Source organism: Cuculus canorus, chromosome 2, assembly GCF_017976375.1.
Source record: "Cuculus canorus isolate bCucCan1 chromosome 2, bCucCan1.pri, whole genome shotgun sequence".
Lineage (NCBI taxonomy): Eukaryota > Metazoa > Chordata > Aves > Cuculiformes > Cuculidae > Cuculus > Cuculus canorus.
Window position 1 is genome coordinate 154711676 of NC_071402.1, and position 23729 is coordinate 154735404.

The 23729-nt window shown below is 39.9% G+C and overlaps 1 protein-coding gene across 5 annotated transcripts in view; it reads right to left on the bottom strand.

Annotated features, from left to right (window-relative positions):
• Positions 1-23729, bottom strand: part of SCN5A (sodium voltage-gated channel alpha subunit 5) — a 221594-nt gene that overhangs the window by 42667 nt on the left and 155198 nt on the right. For 2 of the 5 annotated variants that reach the window (XM_054058156.1, XM_054058160.1), the window contains 3 exons: positions 16695-16853; positions 10081-10201; positions 895-1049 (listed from right to left, as the gene is read on the bottom strand). In XM_054058156.1, coding sequence (XP_053914131.1) covers positions 895-1049; positions 10081-10201; positions 16695-16853 — 435 coding nt within the window. The remainder of the gene's footprint in view (positions 1-894; positions 1050-10080; positions 10202-16694; positions 16854-23729) is intronic. The other 3 variants (XM_054058158.1, XM_054058157.1, XM_054058159.1) reach the window with 3 other exon arrangements.

Here is a 23729-nt window from a genome sequence, read left to right on the forward strand (position 1 = left end):
GTACCACGTTGGTACACAGAGGTCCTTAACTCTTTTATCTAAGCGAGTCATGTGGGGACTGGAGGAGGGAAGGAAAAGGTGAGGATGAAGAATTAGTACAGCAGGCTGAATTCAGAACAGGGAGAGATCAAGCCAGCCTGCAAGGCAAAACTTTAAGAAACTGTGTGCTGACTGTTGTCTCTACACAGAGCCTGCGGTGGATGATACATAGGTAAAACCAATACACTGTGGGATATCAGGAGCAGAGGATCCCTGGGCAGTTACCAACCAGGCTCCATATAGAATCACAGAATCATAGAATACTTTGGGTTGGAAGGGACTTTAAAGATCATCTAGTTCCATCCCCCCTGCCATGGGCAGGGACATCCCCCTAAATCAGGCTGCCCAAGGCCTGATTATATACATATGTGTATATGTGACTATACACATTCATTTGGGTGGAAGCAGGAGCTATCCTTGCAGGGAAGTTAGAGTGTTTTAAAGAGTGGTTCAAGCAATTTCACTATTTTGCTTTGCTGGTTACAAAATGTAGTAAAGAAAAAAAAAAAAAAAGCCATCCCCTGAGCAAAATAGAAGCCTCCAGATGGGAGCTACCATGGAGCAGTTATAGGACACTGAAGTAGTAATTCTAGGATAATTCCTCACACAGACTTCCTTAAGGATGTGCTTTTCAAAACATGTAGACATCATAACTTCATGTTATAACAGAAGAAAGATCCCCACCATATGGTAAAGGGAGGTGAAATCTGAAAAGCAAACCTGTTTTACTCCCAAATGTGCTTTGCTTTGAGAAATAAACAGGGCGCATAAGATCGTAGAAACAGCTAACTGGAGAACACCTTCTCTGACACCCACATCTACTTTCAACCAGCTAGAAAATCCAGTTAGATTTACCAGGGCTCCGCTGCTCAGCAGGATCATGAATATGATGAATGTTTCAAACCAATTGTGTTCAACGATTCTGTAGCAGGTTTTCCGCAGCCTCCACCAAATTTTGCCTGGAAATTTTGTGATGTCCACTGAACAGCATGGGAAGAATCGCACACAAACTGAAAAGGAGGAAAACAAAAACAAAGCAGCTGTTATAAAAGCCCATTTAATTCTTAAAGATACAATAAGGAGCCGCTAAACAAGATTTCTAGTAATAAGCTGCTGCATGGAGTCTTTCCTCCTTTTTTTTCTCACCAATCTCTTTTCCTCTGCCGTCTGCTTCCCTCTCTCATCTCTTGTAAAAACATTCAAAAATCACTTAAAACGTGCCCCAGTAAATTCTTCCAATGATTTTTTATGATATAGAATACGTTGAGTCATTAGTGCCCTAGGTCAATCACATTGTATTAGCTGAGAATGAGCAGCACCCCTCAACAGGATTAATGACCCTAGCAGGGTATTACCAACAATTTCCATAACCTTTTTAATGGAGGAAGGATATTTTCTTGGTACTCTGATACCACTAGAACTGCTGATTAAAAGTGGCAATCCGATGAAAGGGAGATGAGGGAAGGAAGTGCTGCAGTGCAGATGGGACCAATGTGCTAAAGACACTTGGACAGGAAAAGCGGGAGAGGATTTTGATCTGCACTCTCAGGAGCTTAAGCAAGGCATTAGACCAACACTGGAAAGGTATTTAGGTGGTTAAATCCCCTTTGAAGTGGGCAGAAATTTAGATATCCAGTCTTTGCCACAGTAGGTTCCCCACTGCTGCTTCACAGCACTTTCTGACCTAAATGACAAATACTGTGTAGATAGTTAAATGCTGTGGACGTAATGGGGACCACATAAGGATTTCTGATAGGCAAAACAATGGCCATTTTTAGTCTCCTCAGCAACACTCATTTGTCACAGCAAAAGGATACTGTTGTTGGTAATGGACAGATCCATCTCTCCTATTTTATAAAACACTATGTACATTACATTCTGCTGGGATAGAACTTAAAACTGTGCGAGAGTACAGCCTGGTAGCCAGGACTTGTCCTTTTCCAGGCTGGCCACTCAGCCTCATGTCAGATAATTTGGCTCAAATTTCACATTTGATGATGAGAATGACCCTCAGAAACTACTTTATTTTCAAAAAGCAAGCTTTTAGCCCTACATTTAACCCATGTGTTGTATGGAAAGACAAATAGCTATGGAGATTTATCAATCCCATCATGAGAAAAAAAATCACAGGGCAACTGCTTCTGTAGCTGAAAAGTGGCCAAGGCCACTAACATGTCCTGAAGCATACAACAACTGCTCAGAAGTGACAAGAGAGGATATCTCACTATGGTGATGTAATGCAATGTTATCGCAAGCAGAAATAATATTTAGGCAAGAAAGCTCAGGAAGGAAAGAGGGTGAGTTCCAAGGTTACGCAGACAGCAATGCTGCTAATTCAAGGTGGCATAACTGAGGCGCTTGAGCTGCATGTGTTACGAAAAGAGATCAAGTGCAGCTCCTGGGATGGTGGGATTCCCAAGAAGCTGGAAGTGGAGTTCTGCTGGCAGCAGGCTCTACCAGAGCTGCTAAAACTACTGTGGTCCTCCTGGCATTTTCTGTAAGTTTATATTATCCCAGATCCCTGCTATGCAGCAGCTGAACTGTAGGATGTCACTATCATATTTCACCCATGATGCACTTCCAAAGCTTCCCTTCCCCTCTTTTCTGAGATGTTTGGCAGGTGTAGGTTCTTGGGTCTGTGAGGTTTTGGCATGGGACTAACAGGACAGGAAACTATTTATGCAAAGGTAATGGGACAGTTATGCAAGTAACTACCTGTCCTCTAAATGCTTTCATGACACAGACCCACCTTGGTTCTCAATCTACCACTGTATTCTGGAATTCAGAAAAATTCTGGGCTTAATTGAAATACACTAAATTAATAAAACTATTTGAGAAGGACATAATGCTAGGAGAAGTATAAGAACCAGCTCTCTGCCTCTTTGTACACCAGGTACCACTCCAGCAAAGGAAAATTTTGTCCTTCTAAGTGCTTCACTGCTAAACACCAAAGAATCATGTCAAGACATGGACTGTCGGGACAGTCACTACTTTTTGCTAAAAACAGTACAATGCTAAGGGATGGTAATGTGTGTGACCTGGGTATATTTTACAAAGCATATAAATGGAAGAGACTTTAGGCATGCCGTATTTCATGGTACCAGGATCCCTGATCATATGGCAGCTCTGCTTAGAGAAGCCCATGCAGTATCATCCCACCAGCATGACATGACAATAGGGCCTATTAGTTGCATCTCTTAGCAGTGCTGCCAAAAAACTCTTACGGTACTTCTCTCCCCACAACCTGTATGGTCATTGCCAGCTTGCAGGTGTCTGCTCCACACTCTGTGCTGTTACGCACGTACATTGGCCACCTCATGGTCAACTCAGATTTAGATCAGGAAGACCAAAACTTGGGCTCAGATCTATCATTTTTCAAGTGAACAGTCTAACGAGCAGGCTGTCATCTACCTAAGTGTGAATTTCTCATGTTAATCAAAATCCTTCTTTGTACTTGAAGTAAGCACTGTTTCTAGCAGAATGAACTTTCCATGAGCCTCAATTCAAATCTGGAAAAAGAACAGCTTTTTTTGTCCAGACACTCTCCTCCCTTTTCTCTTAAGTTACTTCCTAGATGGATACTTGGCTTTTTAGTCTCTTAGATGAAAGCCTAGGCTCATCTAGTAACAGGTGTGACATGATCTGTCATGCTCTTACAGAGTTGAAACGTTCTGTAAATACTGCTGGAAAAGGTTAGGATCTTCCAGGAAGAGGTTTTCCCCACTGTAAGACCGTTAAATGAATCATTCCCAGGAGACTGTCTCTGCCATTCCACTACACAGAGAGCCTACGTGATTACCTGGCTAAAATTACGGGATCACCTTCAAATTAAATGCTAATGAGCATGGTACCGTGAGATCAAAAGTCACTTCATTGGTGATGGAAAATACTTACCAAATGGTGATAAAACAGGCTATTGCTGACTCAGTCAGCTTCCATCTGATAATCTACAGGTACAGGGAGGTATTTTTAAAGACAGAAAGGCAACTAGAATCACTAATCTTTTTTTATGCTCTTTGATGGCTTTCATGCAATTCCGATCAGAAAAAAAAAAAAAAAGTCCTAGTTCCTGACAGTAATACCTTCAAAAAACCAAAATAGCTTCTCAGATGAGTCAGCCAAAACTCATAGCACTATTAAATCCCATGCGTCTGATTGGGCTCAATTCAGAAATGTTTAGACCTGATTCTGATACAATTACTAATGTCAGGTAGCACTTCCATGAATAATCATGCTGGCTGCAATTCAGATGAAATGCTATTTTAAGCTATTCATAAATCAAACAGAAAAGAAAGAAGGTGGAAAGAAAATAAAAAAAAGAAAGCTGACCATAAACAGGACTTTTAATGAATTAGTAAAGTTTTATTTCCATTTCAAATTTTCCAGTATTCCTCACTGACTGTTATTTCATGGCTTTGCTTTTCTGGACTCATAATGCCAGTAGCCTGTTTTTCTGATGATTTTAACCCAAGCCTAAATGCTGAATTAGAAGCTTCACATAACCCAATGAAAAAAGTTTACTTGACCTTGGTCAGCATTCTAATAGGATGTTTTTTTTCCCCCTATTTCTGTGAAATCAAAATATTAAAATCATTCCAATGTGCCTAAGGCATGACCTGGTGAGGGTCTGAACAATCATAACTACAGCTGGCTTCTATAACATGGCAGGTGGTCAGCAGAGCCCAGTTTCTTCTTTTGAAGCTTTCTTTATCCACATGAAGGAGACTATTCATTAACACCTTTTAGCACAGCAAGTGTCAAGGCAGGAATAAACCCTTTGGCATTTCTTATAGCAGCATTACTCATACTGCCTTCCCTAATAGATTTGTGCTATCCCCCTGAAATCAGTGCTAGTAGGGAACAGGATGTGCAGAAGAAGCTGACCACCTTGTGATTTAGTCAGGACCTAGTTTTGTCACTGTATTTCATATTAGGCTAAATACTTTTTTTGAGAGAAAACTGACTCATTTCCATCATGGCTTTTTGGGTAGTCAGTGACTGTTCAACAGAAACACAGAAAAGCAGAAAATGATCCCCAAAGCATTGAGCTATTTGCCGGTAAATCAGTGAAGCTTTACTGAGCTTCATCGGTGCTCAACTTGTTTAAGAACGATGTCTGTTTGTCTGCTTTCAATCCACATTTTAATATTACATACCATTTCTCATGAAACAGAGACCTGTTTACCAAGAAAACTTTCCAAATATATCAGCATACCATGATATAATTTACTTTCTGTTTGTTTTTCATAACAAAGGAATTGTTCCCTTCAGTGACTGGGCTGTCGTATAGCACATTTGTGAAATGCAGATTAAATTTTGTCCTAAACCACAGTCTCCACTGCAGGTGTGACAGAGAAGGCTCCTACTCAAGCATCTGCCACAATAATAAAAAAGTTATCAAAAAAAAAGTTTTTTTAAAAAATAAAGAAGCAAGAGAAATTTAATTTACAATGCATTTTGTGCAAATATTCCTTAGGTTCCACTTCCACACTTTCTAGCCTGGTGCATTATAATCACGGAGCTGTTAGACTTGATTGCATTAACGTGGTACTTTGGGAAAAAAAAATTTCTTTGTAAATGTGGGAGCTGTACTGCAAAAACTTCCTCCTGCATGCATGACAGTCAAGCCTATTGATTTCAGGCTTATTAGTGAAGTGTTTACAAATCCACTGTTTGTTCACACCAATATATAATTAAATTTACGTGAAATTATTAGCTTTAGTTTGGATGGATTGGGAGGCCAATTCTCTTCAATAAACCAGGAAGACTAATGCATTTCTTCTATACTGTGGCAGAGTAAGACTGGTATTTTTTGTTCAAAATGCAGTAATATTGTTAGCACTTCTACACAGGATTTCCCAATTATTTGAACAATTCATTTTCAGAACAAGACAATATTTTGCTTAGCTTTGAAGGCTGGTTATAGCATTGCTTGGTTTGACACAAAGAAAATGTAGCTTCCTCAGCATAAACCCAAGAAGGCAGTTATTCATAACATGGTGTTAAGATACATATACCTGCCAAGATGGGTTTCTAACGAGCAGTCTGGCTAGCTGTGTATGCTCGAGCAAGAAAGCAAGTCTTGCTGTAGTCCCTTCGTAAGACCCCAGCTGTCTCCCTATGCATGGAGATCTCTACATATCCTCCTTATTTACCCCCTTTCTCATCCTCAGGCTCCACCAACCCATTGGCACATAAGATTGTTTTTTATACTGTGCAACTCTAAGGCTAACACAGGAGAGATAGGCTATCACACTCCAGCACTTAGGTACCCCAGACACATAGAGATTTGAGTCTTTTCTCATGTACTACAACTGGGTGCTGCCAAGAAATCATCTGACAAAGCCAGTCTGCCAGGTGTTTTCACTCTTCGAAGGGCTTTACAAGGGTACATTTCTTGTTTCTCTGCTGCTACTCTTCTCAAAACATATTCTTTCAGAGGTCACTACAAACAGTGGTGTGATGCCTTGAAGCAAAGGCGGTGGGCAACCTGGCCCACCACTAATATCAGCCCTGCTTTGAGTAGGGGGGGTGGATGAGTTGCAATCTAGAGATCCTATCTGACCTGAATTAATTTAATTTGGTACATGTGATGGGAGTATTCTGACATCTGAAAACTGTATACAACAAAATACTGGGATGCCTTTCCTGACAGAAGAAAAATTCTGTATCACAGATATTACGGCTAGAGGAAATAGATACTTTAAAACTTGGGTTTGCTCTGTGATTGTTTCCCAAGGCTGACAATTACCGTATTTTGTTGGGCTTGTTTGGGTTTATTTCTTTTTTAAACATCATCTGGTGGCAGTCCCCGTAGCTCAGTTGGATTTGTTCAGTTTAACGATCTGTTTGAGCTCCTCTTCGGTTTTTAATTTCTAAACGACCGCTAACTGCGGTCGGGGAGGTCATGACACAGATCCCACCATTAATCAATGTAACTTCAATGCAGTGCATGGCATTTTCCAGCTGCAAAAATTGCTCCTACATGGTCACATGAAAAACGCGTTGAGGGTGTTCTCAGTGTCACGAGTTGCGATCAACCATGGGTTGAGCGAGGTAGCTCATTCTCGCACAACCATCTGATGATACTCTTTCAAAACCTTTGCCAGCGGGCTATGTCTGGGGAATTACGCTTGAGGGCTTGGTGAAAACTTTCTCCTATTAGGGTCTGGGAGAGAGGAGCGTGCTGGGGCCAGGGGGCTCTCTTTGGATGACCTTCTGTGAGACACCAAAGATAATGTCCAAACAGATAGCAATTTTTGATGCAGAGAACACATACCAATGGAGGTAACAGGACTGAAGTGTTGCAAGGCATCTGGAGGAAAAAAATACCCAAATAGCTGGCATTGCCTTTCCCATCAAATGTCAAGAAGAATGATCTCTCCATTTCTATCAAGTTTTCCCAGCAATACTTGCTAGTTGCCAGAGCTGTGACCCTACCTTGGCTTCACATTTCCCGACCCAAGAATATTCCCCATTGACCCTAATCAAAGCTATTTTGAGATGATAATGAATTAACAAGTCTCCCCAAGAAAAATGACCTATGGCTAATCTGGGTCACCCAACTCCGGGAAAACTGTGACCTCAGCAAACTTGCAGCAACTATTTCAAGAACATGCATTATCTTCATTGCCTTTGTTATCTGAAAAAGGAGACTGAATCTGGAACATATTTGTTCAGGACACAACCTGTGCTGGGTGTATTTGGAAATGTCATAACTTGAATTTAGATAGATAGTGAGCTAACAAGGCAAGAACTTAACCCTTCTCCCTGCTCTTCCTTTTTGTCTCGCCCAATATCCTCCTTTCACAAGTATTACCTCATCATTCTCCTAAATATACCAAATATTGTTGTATCTGTTTATTACAAGCCAGTAAAGGCCACAACAGATAAACTTGCCCAGTGCTTGCCCTTCAATAATTCCGTTTTAGTACTTTATAACCTGGTCATATCTCAGCTGTTGTTTGTCTGCTTACTTGTTTTTTAACTAGCTCAAAACAATAACTGCACGAGGTCTAATTGCAAAAGTAAGCTTGGGTAAAGATATTGGAAGGTATTTAACAGAAGAAAATAATAGGAAAACATTTTGTTTCCCTGTATAAATAAAAACAAATGTTCCTGTAATGGCAGTGAGGCTCCTTTGGACTTTCAGTTTATGACACCGACTAGAAATTTTATGAGCAAACATTCACAGGTCAAGTTTATGCATTTTTGCCAAATGAGGAATATGATCACATTTAGCCTAACACAATAGCATCTGAAAACTCTACACAGGTATATGCTGCACAGGAAAGCAGAGCAGATGAGCCAGGGATGAAATCGCCTGCAACTGCATCCCAATTGCCCCCAGGCACCCTGCACTGGGCCAAGGGCTGGGAGCAGGTTCTCTTTCAATTCCTGTTCAGAACTCAAGGCTCAGCTGGCTGTACCCTGAGAGAAAAGGAAAACATCTGAGTTGAACAGGGACTGGTGAGGAATTAGGAGAGATGAGGAATAAAAAGAAAAAGACAGGAGCGGGGATGCAGAGGGGGAAGGGAGCAGGAGCCAGCAGGGTGGATGTAATCCAGGGCAAGTTTGGGGTTCACAATGCCTTCTTTTCCACATTTCTCTGCTACTAGCATGATAAATGGGCTTCAAAACTGGCTTAAAGCTTCCAATTAGTTGTCTAGAAGAGCATCACTGCTACCCTGCATCCTACTGTAAGCAGTGGAGAAGATCTAACAAGATTGGGTTGGTATTGACGTGGTCCTGCACGATGGAGTTTTGGGCAGTTCTGGTTATTGTAAGATGGAGCAAATTACAGAATCTACTGCTTTGGGATGAATCAGGGCTGTGCACTGAATGAAGTGATGAGTTGTGCAATGTCCATTTTATTTCTTTTAAAAACTAGAAAGTGATGATGCCCAACCACAGTTTCAGACTCTGGCATCTGACTAGCACCAGACTTACAGCACTGGCTTGTTTAAGCACTTATACTAAGATTTTTCATGTTGCGGGTCACAACATAGAGTGTTGTTCACTAGTGTCATTAAGAAATATCTTGTGAAAGAATGAAAACACAAGATCTAACTTCTAAATGTTATTGTAAGGTCCAGAATAGTTACACCACAGTACCATGCTTTCTTCCGTCAACTGCATTAATTTTTGGTTACTGCTTTTAAGCAGAGCTGCCAAAAAAATGTTTAGATCCTAGGGACATTTGTAAGCCCTGCAGGGCTCCCTTACCTCATTCAATCATCTTTCTCACACATATAGAGATGCACATTTTTGCTGACTTCAGGGGCATTCACATACCCAGCAAATCATCTCTCTGATCCTGTCTGAGCAGCTCTGTTTTTATTTATAATAATCCTTGGGTTTTCAAGGGAATATACTAACATTCAGCTTACTCTATTTTTCCTAACAAAGATTTAAAGGAAAATGAGGAATCAGGTGGAGATAATATTTGGAATAGAACTTACTCTGAGAAGAAATAAGTTAGGATGTTATTTACCTTATGGATTGACTTAAAAATAGATCTTGTGATGTAGCTGAGTTTAAATCTGTGTTTTGGAGCTGATTGTTCTTAAAAAACAATAAAATGCTGGCTTATTCAGGTATTGAAAGCAGTTATGTAAATGTGAATTGTTGTCATCTAAAATAATCAAACAACAGAAACATCCTGATCTGGTTAGTTCTCTACCAAATCTGATGATGTACACATACCAGAAGGCAAAAATCTTCATTGACCAAGTTAGAAAAATCAACATATTAAACCCCCCCTCTATGGCATGGATCATGCTGAAAACAGTCAAGCATGTTAGAAGCTGCACAGCCTTAGAGCATGCTTTTGTTTATCTCACCTTGGAAGTCCAAAGACTATTTTTAACATGTGATTCTGAGCATGTTCTTGGAGCATTACAGTATCTAAGAAATTAAGTGCGCCTGGTGAAACGCTACTGCAACCAGCCAGAGCAAGGTGGTGTCAAGGTGGAGAGATGTTCACTGAGAGAAGAGGAGGTTTCTCGCCTCAGCATTGCAGTGAAATATGCAGGCCCTTACCTTCGGGGAAGCAATCTTCAGGCTCCATCAGCTCCTCAGCAAACTCAGGGATCTGCTCCAGCAGTTCTGCAGGATTTGTCAAATCCACTGTGCTGCCTTCGGAAAGACTGATTTCATCAAGCTTGTTGTCACAAGAGCAAAGATGAGGAAAACAAATTGATCAATTGCCCTGAAGGAAGTAACCGAGTTTTTATTCCACTAACCAATGTCCCAACTAAAACGACCACAACAGAGACATTGCCATGCACTTCACATGCTGCCCACTCCTCAAGTGGCAGCTCTGCCTGTGCTGCAGTGAGCTAACAGTTGATCCATCAACAGGAGCAACAACAAAAAATTAACATGTAAAACTTAGTTTTTTACAAAAGAGAAGCAAACTGTAGGAAGATGGTGAACAGCCATTGACTACTAATGGTTGGTGGAAGACTAGAATGATGGAACCATTCATGTTTTTAATGCTCATACATCCTGAAGGTTCATACTTTCAGATGGGAAGGACTACAAGTGGGACCTGGCTCCCGAAATGCTGAAGGATGAATTTGATGACCTGTGTTGGGTTCCTCTCTCTTGAGCCTCATTCCTGAGGCTCCTCACCCACAGCGGATGGCTGAAAACCGCACCTTGTCAGTCAGGACCGTGCTCTGCTCCCTGCTGCCATGGCATCTCCTCCAAAATAAGCAGAGGTCCTTCTGTCACCAGAGCCCAGTCACACAATACTACAATCACAAACGTGTGAGAGGGCTCTTCCACCTGCCTCACCCTGGGCCTCACTTGTTCCCACCACAAGATGTGGCCCCTTGCCTTTTGGTCATACAATTCTGATCTCAAGGTGATGTACAAGGAGGGACACATGGCTTTTCAGAACCTCTATTGCTTGCCTGAATTATTTGACACCACCATCTTAGGTGTGTTGTTTAAACTCAGTGTTTCTCAAATCCTCCAATGCAAAATGGGGACAAGAATATTTAGCCATTTGACGCACTGGTAGTCTTATCTATTTAGAGCAGGAACTGTGAAGTAGATCTCGGTAAAAATTTCTGGGGAATATAATATTTTAAAAAACTGTTTTAGATGGTATGCAAGATATTGGGTTAAATACACAAAAGAACTTGATAAAAATCTTATGTCATAGTTGGAATTTTGTCTGAATTTGCTATTAAACGATATAAGAAACATGATTAAATATATCATCCAAATATAAAATAAAAATTTCATTTCAGCTCTAAACTTTCTTTTAACAGGACCAAAACTTTTTCTTTAGAAGAAAAAAGTTGTGTGTGTGTCCCCCCCTTTTATTTTCCTAGTCAAAAGAAATAATTTCTATATTGTTCATCCAAAATTATATTTTACTTGATTATCCATCTTGACCACTAAAGCGAAAGATCTGGTATTTGCTTAGTCATGCTGACAATTTGTTTCTGACTGTATTTAGAGCACTATGTTGCAGAAGTGGGCAACAGCAAAGCCGGTATCTGCTACGGGTCATATCCATGCAAAACATCTATAAGCAGTTGTCCGGGGTGGTGGGTTATTTGTTAACTGTCTTATGTTCTCTGAGTACCTACTGAAATATTTTTGTCCTTTATCTTGCAATATTATTGTCTCCATTTAAAAAAATGAGGCTCATAATACTTACCTATGCTTTTAAATAACCTGTGAGATAGTTATATGAGTGATGGCGTGTACACATAAAATAGTATTTTCATGAGGATGATGGTGATGGAGTTAGAGAATAGGTACAGCTTTATGTATTCATTATTAATGTGAAAATGGGCCTTGTGTTTTCCAGTATACACAGTCAATGCAAAATTTATAGCTGAATTCAGAGAAATGCTGAACCTGGGCTAAAATGGGCAAGACTGAACATTCCAGCAATGCTTGCAAGTGGGGTTGGAAGCTACTTGTTTGCAATTAGCTGCAGCATCCAGAAGGTCATAATCTTGGCTAGGGTTTTTAATGCTCTACACAAAAGGACTGCAAACAATCGGGAAGAGACCTTTTAAAAAGAGAGTCAGAACAGAAAGCACAGGTCAAAGACATGGATAAAGCTTCTAAAAATCCATATTCAGAATGCAGCCGTTGTACAGAGCCCATTTTCTACAGACTGCCGATGGTATATGATGGTGGAAAAAATGTCATACGAAGTTTTAGCATAGTCAGAACTTTCTGATACTGTTCATTAGGGAATGCATTTAGTCATTATCTGTTCTGTTATGAAGACGTCAAAACACAGATCGTTGAAATAGTCCTAAATCATATACAGCTGTAGAATGTAGAAAATAGGAGTTCCTTTAAGAAAAGAAGCCTTGTTGGATATAATTCTTACCAATAGACAGAAATCAAAGAAAATTGTGAGAACAATGTCAGCTCGATAACATTGTCAACGAGAGAGCTGTATTTAGCAGAGACAGGTTAGGAAATTCACAGAACACAATAAGGTGCAATTATAACAGACTACAAGGACAACATCTTAAAGAATCAAGAAATCTCGAGAGCTATTTATTAGGAGTTTTCAGAAAATATTAGAATCCATTGGCGTCAAAGGGAGATAGGGAACATGCAGGGCAAAACAGACAGGATTTCCTCTGAAAAGCCTTCAAAGAAGAACATGGATTCAGAAAGTGCTAGACAAAGGTTTGAGGGTCCAAACTGGGACTAGAAAAAGGAGGAACCATATATATGAGAGAGGAGGGAAAGATTAGGAAAGCTTGTAGGAAAAGAAGCAAAGGTTGTTCTTTGCCAGAAAGGTTAAAGGGATTAGGGTTTCATTAACTCAGTAATGGAAAGAAAAGAGCTAGAGACATAATAACAACTGATGAGGGAGATCTAATTAATCAAAATTCAGTTGCCTAGGAAAATAAACTCTTTTTAGAGGAACCTAAGAAGGGGATCAATAAAAAGAGGAAGGAAAGCCACTTAGAACATTACTAGAAATGTAAACAAAGAAATATCTAGAAAGCCTGAAACATGGGGAAATCAGCAGATCCAGATAAGGCACATTGAAGGGCATAAAGGATTCGGATGCACAAAGTTAACACACCATTAGCAATCAATAGTGAATGCACATGGAAAACTGGAAAAAATCCAAGAGAGCAGCAATTAGTAAACACAATACTGAGCTTAGAAAGGAGGAAAAGGGAATAATCATGGGAATCACAGATCACTGAACTCTCACTGTGGCTTGTGATTAAAGTTAAAACAGACACAGAGAAGGAAAGGAGAGTGTGTTCTTGGAGTAAAATGACATAAAGATGTAAAGGCAGTGAGGTGGTTCTATCTGCTAAGGGTACGGTGCACAAACGGGGTACAAAGGGGTCAAAAGATGCTAATAAGGATAACTACAGAACATTCTCTCTCTTTCTTGGAATAAGTGAGTAGAGGAGGTGTGCTAGGCAGAAACAACACCATGTGTCAGAAGCCCCTCTGAGACACCCCTGGCTAGTGCATAAATTCATGTTGCAGAGGGTACTTTTTAATGTGTTTCTGGGTGGAGTGGCTGTTTTGAGTACCTGGACAGGCCTTCCACACCCACCTCCTGTGTCTGTAATTGTGGCAAATTGACCTGAATGTTTTTTTTAAAAAGCCTTTGGTAGTGAGATGCTGAAATCTCATTGAAATCTGGTGTTTGCTCAAGGCTTAACTCTCTTATCTCCCTTTCTTTCTCTCTCACCTCTGAAGAGCACAGTCTTAATCTACCAAATTGACATATGATATATAAACCTTAAGAAAACATCTGGATGTCTATTACAGAAAAGTCTACTTTTAAAATAAATTGTAATTGGCTTGGATTCACCCACAGATGCAGAGAGAAAAGTCATCCTAAGGACCCAAATATAATACAAACTTTGTCTTCCAGATCTATAAGGATTAGTGTCAGCATTATTGTCCCTAAAAATACAGAAGAGGTACTGGCTGATATAATCCTTATGTTAGCTGATAACATTCAATTGGAGAAAGTATTGAAACCAAGCAAGCAGAAAGGAAAAGAGAAGAGAAACATGGACACAACATAGCAAAATGACACTTGGCTCAAAACAGTACAAATGAGAGATCTCAGGGAAAAGGTCCATGGAAATCCTGGAAAGCTGTAACCCCACTTCTCTTGGAGTAGTATTAAAAAACTAGATGTGATTCTGCAGAGGGAGATAACAATGCAGAAAACCCATGTGAAAGCATCATGTCTAGATAATGATGTCCCTGTTTACAGTTCTGTGGAAGCTTTATTTGGAATATTGTGCTTACTTCTTGGCAAAACACCTCCAAAAAGGAACAGCTGAAGGAGTTACAAATAAAGGGGCAAAAAAAAAAGTCAGATAAAGGGCACAGTGACAGTCATTTACAAGAAATAATGTAATGATAGAACAATGACGTGTGACTTTAGAGGTTAAGATATAAACAAAAGGAAGCAAACAACAGTCTATTAAATTAAGTGATATTAATTCATAAAAAGAGAATGATGGATAAAATTGGTAAAAGAGAGGAATGAAATTGTACTTTAAAAAGGAAAAAAAAAATGCAAAAGTGTTGATTATTATGGCAATACACACAGCCATGAGAATTTTTCTAAGTATGTGAATTGTTCCCTTTGGTAAACAAAGAAATCCAAGTTGCCTGATAGATTTAAAGGTAGATTCCACAAAGCTGTACAAAATATTTTATGGGGTAGTGTTTTGGCAGAGAAATCAATCACTTTTTTCTTTGAGGTCTTATCCACCTGTGACATCAATGATTTTATTTATATGGTGTCTTTCTGATGATTTATATATCATGAATTTTTAATCATGTAATGTATTCTTTACTGACATCAACAGTCTTTTATTCAGAACACATTCAATGCTTCCTGTTATTGACTGAATCACTCAAAGCCCCGTCTCTTGGGCATACCAAATCTGTTAAGTTACTTCCTTGCAGTTGCTGGCTTTATTTGGGTAGTCACAAGTTCTTGGGACATTCATCAGAAAGATGATTAGCATGTCCTTGTGTGCCAGCTCTAAGATTACTTCTGAATAGGAGGACCGTAAGTATGCAATGTCCATGCAAGATCTGGCCTTCAAAAATAGCATCCTTTGGGCTTTGCTCTTTCATGTTGGTATTCATAGCCTCACGTGAACTTCCGTCTGATTTTAAGTCATCCCCGGATTATTGCCATATTCCTCCACCTCTTTCTAAGCAGCTGCAAATAGAATCAATTATACTCTACTATAGAAAGGTGACATTTGTGTCTCTGGACCCTTTGAAATTTGAGGGAGGAAATGGGGATTATTTCTTTACCATGATGTTGCTGAATATATCAGGGCTAGAATTCTCCTGGTTTATTATGACATTTCATCATAGCACTAAAAAAAGATGTAGTTTTCCAGCCTCCATATTAGGATCACAGGGTTTATTGGTCTCAAGACATTTAAACACGAAGGATACCTAAGCCCCTGAGAGAAGAAATCTTGAAATAGTCTAATTCCTCCTAATTTCATCTCATTATTATGAAGTTTTGATTTTCTTTGGTAAATACATATATTTTTTTTTTCCTAAGACAGAGATATTTCAGTCTCCTTCTCCTAATGCAGGTGTCTACATTTAATTGAGTAAACTCCACAGCACACGACAATACAAATCAAGAGGCCTGGAGAAGGTGAGCTCTGGCTCTGTGATGGCTGTTTCCTGTTATCCTGTTAAGATCTCTCCATGAGATTTCTCCAGCAGTTCTATAGCAGAACTAGGAGAAGTGTGATGCTTGTTGATACTATGTCATCCTTTCCCTTTCATTAATACAGTCCCTAAAAACTAGTTTAAATCTCAAGGTGCTATGGATTTCCCCAAACTCCCAGGTCATCACCCAAAATCCCCCGTCTCTGATTTTTTTAAGACAGGAATCTATTACTCTTTAATAATAAAGGCAATGTTATATCAATAATATGCTAAATCCGAATGGGAAAAAGCCCCAGGTCAGCAAGTAGCATACAGGGAATTTAAAGCCTGGAATCACTACAAATACATGTAGATTTGATATTCATGTTTATATGGATGACATAATCCTAAAAACTGAAAAAGAATGTGCAGGTGTACACATCCACAAACAATGAGTGAGCTGCACTCTCGCCAACACCAGCTAAATAATACCAAGGCTTACTATTTAGTTATAACCATCATGTCAGCTACTTAAATCATTGCACCTTTCTTGGGTCTATGTGCTAACAGGAAAAGTAATGGTAATCTGCAACAGATAACAGATGCCCTCCAGTGAACTCAAGGTATAAATCTGCCAAGCCAATAGATGCCATTCTTAGAGCCACTTTTCAGTGGGAAAACACACAAATAATTGTTCCTAAAATAAGACAGTAGCATTATAGACATTTTAATGTTTTTTTCAAAGCCTCTTAGAACCCCATCTTAATCTCTAATGCACATTTTCAATACTTTCCAATTATTTTTATACCAGCAAAATCCTCTCTCTTCTTTACAGAGACCATAATACTTGCTGTATACTATTGCTTTCCTATCACTTGACGAACATGTATTTTTACAAGCCACAAACCCCACAAAAATTGGTGACATGCACTATGGAGCTGGTGCAATGAATTACATGCAGTATCAGGTAGGAAAGTTGTTTCTGTTACCTCTTTTTGCCCTACTGGAGGTGGTGGCTCAGCCTTCAACTGCTTATCCACGTGCAACTCACTTAACTCTTCACAAATCTCAGAGCTCTGACTCCGGACGCCTGGGCTTTGGCATCGCTGCCCCCTCAGCTGCAGCTGTTTTTCCTGCTGGAAATAATCCTAGATGGGTTTATTTTCTTTTTCTTTGATAGCATGCTTATTTCTTACGGAGAACTCCCCAGCTAAAAGAGAAAATAGCCTGGACTATACTCGTCAAGGGACAATATCTTAAGGAAAATGGCAAGGAAAAAGATAACACAAGCTTATGCTATAAGATTTGAGCTTTAGCAACTAGATATGTCAAGATATCCGGCTGTAGAAAATGGAAATACAATAAGCCAACATTTTTTGATCTGTTATTGCTGGGGCAGAAAGATATACCCTTGCAATGTCCATTTCAAATATGGTTTTGGGACGCAAGTTTCCTCCAGTGACCCAAGGCACGCAGAAAGGTGGTTGAAGTTCAGTTGAATAACCAGGGGGTGTACTCTGGAGTTACACAATCAGGTGGCAAAACTCAGTGTTGCAACTGGAGAAAGGCACACGTGCAATACTCAACACTGTGCCACAAGTCTTGAAACAGTGTGGAAAAAATTGCAAAACTGCACTCAGAGAAGACAAGATACAGATTGAGGGGGAGGAAAATGCAAAGTTCGCAGGAAGAGATAAAAGGTATATAAAAGATATGGAAAAACTGCAGGTAAACATGCAAATGTATGCAGCTCCTACTCATTAAAACACTTAAGACTACTTTGCATCCACCATTGCCAACAGGACTTCACCACAGGCTGAAAGGAGAACACATCTTTAAGCACTTCACTAAAAAACGACAGACTGGAATCAGAGCAATAACATTTTCTTCTGCAAACACATCTGACCAGACCCAGCGCTTGCTAGTAGAAATGGTGCCATTAAATCCAGACACTTCTTCCTGAGGTGATGATTATTGCTGTTCAGCTCTCTAGAAGTACTCCCAGGACTAATGGCAGAGGAAGGTATGTTTGCAGGGTTGGTCTCTACATCTGGAGGCTCGGGTTGTCTGCTGGTATAAATCAGTGTGGCTTTATTGATTCACCCAAGACAGAGTTTTCTCTGAAAACTCCATAGCTCATCACAGTACCACCATCGTTCATGCCATTACTAATGCTGCTACTAAAATATTAATAAAACTCTAGCTGATTTCAAAGGGTTGCGCTAAATTGCTTCCAGAAGGACTTTCATGCTGAGAAAAAAATTACAAGCATAACAGGATTTCAACAGTAATGATTTAAACCTATTTATCTTTCCCTTGTCCACCTTTTTTTTCCCCTTGGCTTGACTGGCATTCGATGTTATTCATGTATTAAGCGAGTTTCCCTTCCCCAGGGAGCTGCAGCCTACCTGCCTCAGTTCTAAAGCCACATCACCACAGGAAGTCCTTCAAGAGGTACCAGGAGCAGAAAAACACTTTATTCCAAATATAACTATCAGAAAGAACAGATGACACAAAGGAAGTTGTTGTTTAAGCAAATTGCTCTCCATATAAATACTTTTAGACTGTCAGGTTTGTACTAGTCCTTTCAAATGTCGTTCTGTGTTTCTAGCAAATTAATTTAAAATCAAATTACTTGTTTCCTGCTTCAGAGGGCATGTGGTCTAATATATATTCTAACTTCAATAAATTAAATTACGCATGTCCAAGCCCGAACCCTCTGCATAAGGATGTATTGCATATAATTTCTAGGCACAGTTTAGAGCCGATCTTCACAGGCCAGAGACTGCTCCATAACCATCCAGCTAGAGTTCCATCTCCTGTCAAAAAGTAACACTCTTCAAGGCGCATCTTTGGAAATAGTGTTATACTCAAGGGAGAAGCTAACATGGAAGTCACAGGATGCACAAATAAGGCCCTCAGCCATTAAAAGTTGTTTTTTTTTTAATGCAATGTGCATACAACTTAGTACCAAGTAATCTTAATGGCATGGTATTGGTTATAGCACTGAAACAACAGAAACAATTGTTTCATGTTAAAAGTGCAATGCAATCTGAGGTGACATCTCAAGTTCATTTATGCAGAAAGGTTATGCACTCAGGTTCATTAGAATACACACAGTGTACGAGAATAGACTGTGTAACTCAACTGATCTGACCAATATTCAGGTTGTTAAGCAAATCATTGCACTAAGCTAGAGTCAAATGCCAAATTTACACCAATTCTCTATTTATGAACCACTCTGTGTGGTACCAAGACTTAGCAATACTTTCCTAGAGACTAAATTCCAGGAAACATGAACCCAACTACTTCCCAGAAATCACACTTGTACCAAGTATCTGATAATTTAACATTAATAAAAACTGATTAAATATATCCTAGCAAATTATCCATTGAGATAACATATATGTATGTTAGGACAATGATTTAGTTCATCACTACATGTTTTCAGATATGTCCTGCAAATTTATAAAGTGGAAAAAATATCTAAGAGACAAAGACTGTTCAAAAAGATTTAATTTTGTAGATTGATCCCAAATGAAGTGGTAGGGAATCAACGGAGTTTTTGTAAACAACTGACGCCAACCTTGGTAAGTCACTCTTACGGGATGCAATAGTCTCATTTTCGGCACACAGCATGTGAAGATCAGCACAAATACATCTGGGGAAAGGTACATTTGTTTTATGTTGTTTAACTTCGGACTGTTTGGTTTTGGTCTGATTCCAGATGATTTGTTCTTCTGGCAGCAACAGCAGCAGGTTTATCTTCTGTAAAGCTCTCTGCCATGGGTGGTTTATATAATTTGTTTTTAATGTTTGTATCAAGTGCCATGTTGCCAAGGCAATACACATTATGTTAATATTTATTGATTCAGTTGTTTTCATAATTTATAAAGTAAAATCATTCAGCAATACAAAAAAAAATGTGTGCGCAAATGGACTGTTGGGAGCCTGCGACACACCTCAGCTCCTTTAGACCATAAACCAAGTGTTTGCTCATCTTTAATCTACTCTGGGCCCTAAAAAGAAGTGATGTGCCAACATCGTAACAGTATTTAGCACGTGGAGGAGGATGGACCCAGTGTTGCCCCTTGCTTGCTGCAGGTCAGTTGTAGCACCAGAAAAACAGCAACCAGATGAAAACGGAGCATAATCTGGGTGACATCTCAAGTGTGTTTGTGCACGGACCCACATACTTGTTTGCTGACACAAATAAATACAAAGGCTCCACACTGCGTTCTGCCTCTGAAAAGCATAGATCGGCTAATTGTTTCAGGCTCAAATGGAGATTAGTGCAAATGCCACTCCTTTGGAAAGAGGACTTGCTGTTGGCAAAACAAGACAAATACCTGTCATCAGCATGGATTCACTTTATTCCTTCTCCATGGAAATATATTTTTTTCCATCCTGTGCAAACAAATTTAGAAAGAGGATCCCAGGACCTGTCTTTTGAATGGTGATAGCTGAAATGGGTTCTCCTGGTGCTTCACTCACTCGCTAGATCATGACCCTGTCTTATAACATTTGTTCCTTGATTCTCTGGCCATGGCTATTGTGGGAAATCTGATGTGCAAAGCCCTCGACAGGAGGAAGCTTCCTCTCCCAAGAAGGTGGGGAGGCAATAAATGAGAACTGGCTCTGCAGCCCTCGTAACTTGCAACTGTCACTGCAGAACCAGCAAGCAAGGATGAAGGATGTGGCGGGATAAAGTTAATTGAGGTTATTTTGTGGACAGAGTATCTCTGTTGAGACAGTGCAAATGCAAACTGCCCTTTACTTAGTGCACAGTGCAATGGAAAGATTCAATCCCATTTATCTTTTTTGCTCTTCACCAGACTCATGTGTCCCTCTGTCTCATTGAAGACCGATTTTGACACATTAGTGGGATTTTAGGGATGTCCACATTCTGTGGTCACTTTCCAGGAATAAGCTGGTCAGGACACTTTCAGGTGCAGACTTGGAGCAGTAGAAGCTTGTCCTCTTCCCCCAACATACAAGTCTGTACACACTTGACCATAAAGGTGTGACTCTACCTTGTCAAAGGACACTGTTCATCAGAGGAGCCATCAGTAGCCTCCAAAGATGCTAACACCACAAGCATCTCTGCTTTAGCCATTCATAACTGACTGACACTGAAATTCAGTCTCCTCGAGAAATGCTGCTTGACAGAGCAGCAATTAGTCTGTTAGCAGCCAACAACATATTTTAACCTGCAAGGTTTGCTATAGCCACTTTTTTGGATATCATAACAGGAGTTTGAGGCACTTTTAATGTATGGTAATCCCAGTTCAGCAGTGTGACACAGATAGTTATGAGGACTGTTTACTCTGTGAAATAATTGTTGATGTTTGTGTTCCTCCTTGCAGACAGCTATGGATTTCATAAAGTTACCATGCCTGGTAGCAATTGGCATCCTTTCTCGGCAACATTTTGCGTCTAGTAACTGGCACCCTTCCTCTGCAAAGCAGCCAAGAAGTAGACGATCATGAAAACCAAACTGTTTATATCCTACCTCTACATAAGTGGAGAAGCAAGCAGATGGCAATGCTGCTGAAATACGGCGAGCTTACGCTACTGCCTGGGTGGCACCTGTTTTGCGTGTAAAGTAAATGGGAGATTACAGTCTGCAGAGCTGTTGGGCTGACAACTCTCAGATCTGCTGAATTCAGTCTTTCTGAAAATCTTTGAAAAATCTGAGCTAAAATGGGAGAGAAATAAAGAATCATGAACCAGGGAAAGGAATTGTGGGTTAACAGAACAGATAATTTATGATTTTGGTTCTCCTCTTTCACAAATAAATATAAATCCTTGGAGCACCAATGAATTCAGTGGATTTATTTTTCTGCATGTTTAGCATGAGAAAAAAAATCACCAACTACATCAGGAAACCCCCCTGCTTCCTTAATACAAGAAGGGAAAGATTAATATCACTTATTTGGCTAGGAATCAAAGAGGGTTGGTGTGCAGCTGTTGATTTTATGTGTGCACATTTAAGACTCTCTCTAACCTAGTTTGAAGAATTGCTTCTGTAATGCAGGGTTGATGCTACTGTGTTTAATGAGAAATCAGAGGAAAACCTGGAGTGATACCACATCACAGTGCTAAGACACAAAGAGGACTCATGCTACACTATGTTCCTTTACAACTGCATATTATTAGCACACTATGGGTTTTGCAATACTGATGTAAACTGTGTGAAGTCCTACGTTAAGTTTGCAACACATTTACATAATTTAAGAGCAGCAAATTCCTCAGAGAGGGTATAAAAATAGGAGAGGGAAAGTCTAAACTTGATTCTTTGAGACTGGTCACCCCCATTCTCCATCCTATGCCACCTGGTCCATCATACCACTTCTGCAGAAATAACCAGATGTCTGGGAAGCTTAGTAGACTGACTTTTGTTCTGTTTTTCATCTCTCATCTACCCCTCCCAGTTTTTTCCTCTTGCCATTAATTTCTGCTAAAGCTAGAAACAATCTGATGCAAAGAGGGTAGTAAACCCGCAGAATTAGAAGGTTCTTTTCCTATTTGCCATGTGAATCCATCTGGATTTTTTTTCTTTTTTCTTGATGACCCAGTCTTCATAAGGATCCCATTTATTAAAACCCAGATCCTTAGCACATGCATGCAGAAGAGCAGCGTGGGCAAAACAGGTTAAACACAATAGCCTCTGAGTTCAGCAACAGCACAAGCCTGCTGCCCAGCTCCTGGTGAATGTACCAGTAGATTAAATTATTCCCCTCTACTTGGGAGGCCACAGGTCCCAAGGAAGTTTGCAATTGAGCTGTCGTCTGTCAGGGTTAATGCCACTGTAGTTGAAACTCACACCTATGTAGCTAAACACAGAACTTGTCCTCCTGTTGAACCTCAGAAACACATTTTTCCCCTAAAAATTACAGGTTATTTGGAAGCAAAGCGCAGTACTTGTTCTCAAAAATATTGCACCTGTGAGTACTTAGCTGGATAAAAATACCAGGATCTGGCCCTGATAATTCAGAATGGTGAAGGCTAAGGCTGGCCAGAAACCACAGCTGCTCAGCAGAGGCTGTTAACAGCAAAAACTCCCCTGGAACCAGCCTGCCCTGCTATTTTCTTTCATTTTGAATAAAGGGGAACTAAAACTTCGCCAGGCAAACATCATCACCACAACTAACTGCTGGTCTCTGCACGAGCACTGAATGCTTTGCCAAACGTCATCCCTCAAGGAGGGAAACAACAGTTCACTAGTGCTCTTTCTTGGATTAATCTAGAACATTTGAACTCTAGACATGAAGGAGCAAGGCATGATATTTGTAAAGCTTTCCACCTTGCTGGCCTAAGATCTTCTCCCACACTGGGCAATGTGCTGCCCATAATAAAACATAGATTCATTATTCCAAGGTTTGACTCTTAAAATTAATCTAAGTGGTGAACTTGGCAAAAAGACAGACTGCCAAAGTTAATTTAGCCTGTTATCAATTCAATAGGCTTAAATAGGCAGTGAAAGAGTTTCGTAAGTGTTCATTGTTCAGAGTTCAAGCTAATACCTTCTGCTAAATTGCATTTTGAAGTTTAATCACTCTCTACTTTATGTTTCTTTTGGTAATTGGGATCTCTCCAAGGTATAATATGAAGAACTCAAACTAATGGTCTCCTTTGATGGAAGTTTAAATTTTGGAAGTTTGTTTCAAAGTGCAGCGAGTGAAAGTGCTTGAAATAACCTGCCACCTTTCACTCAAATAAGGCATTAATATTTTGATCACTAAAGAACTCACATACTATTATGGGCAATAGCAAGAAAATAATCATTATTTTAACTTTTGTTATTTTGGATCATAATCAACGGGAGTAATTTAAACCCCCTGACACACACACATGCACTGTCTCACTTGGCATGGGAGCTGCTGGGGAACTGGCTGCTGTTCATTTTGTCCAAAATGTTAAATGTTGGCATTTTCTTTACCAAAGGGAGAAACAGTGAGAAATGCTCATTTCTGGGCAGTGTTTTGCTCGAGGGAGGGATACAGATACTGGGAAATGGCACC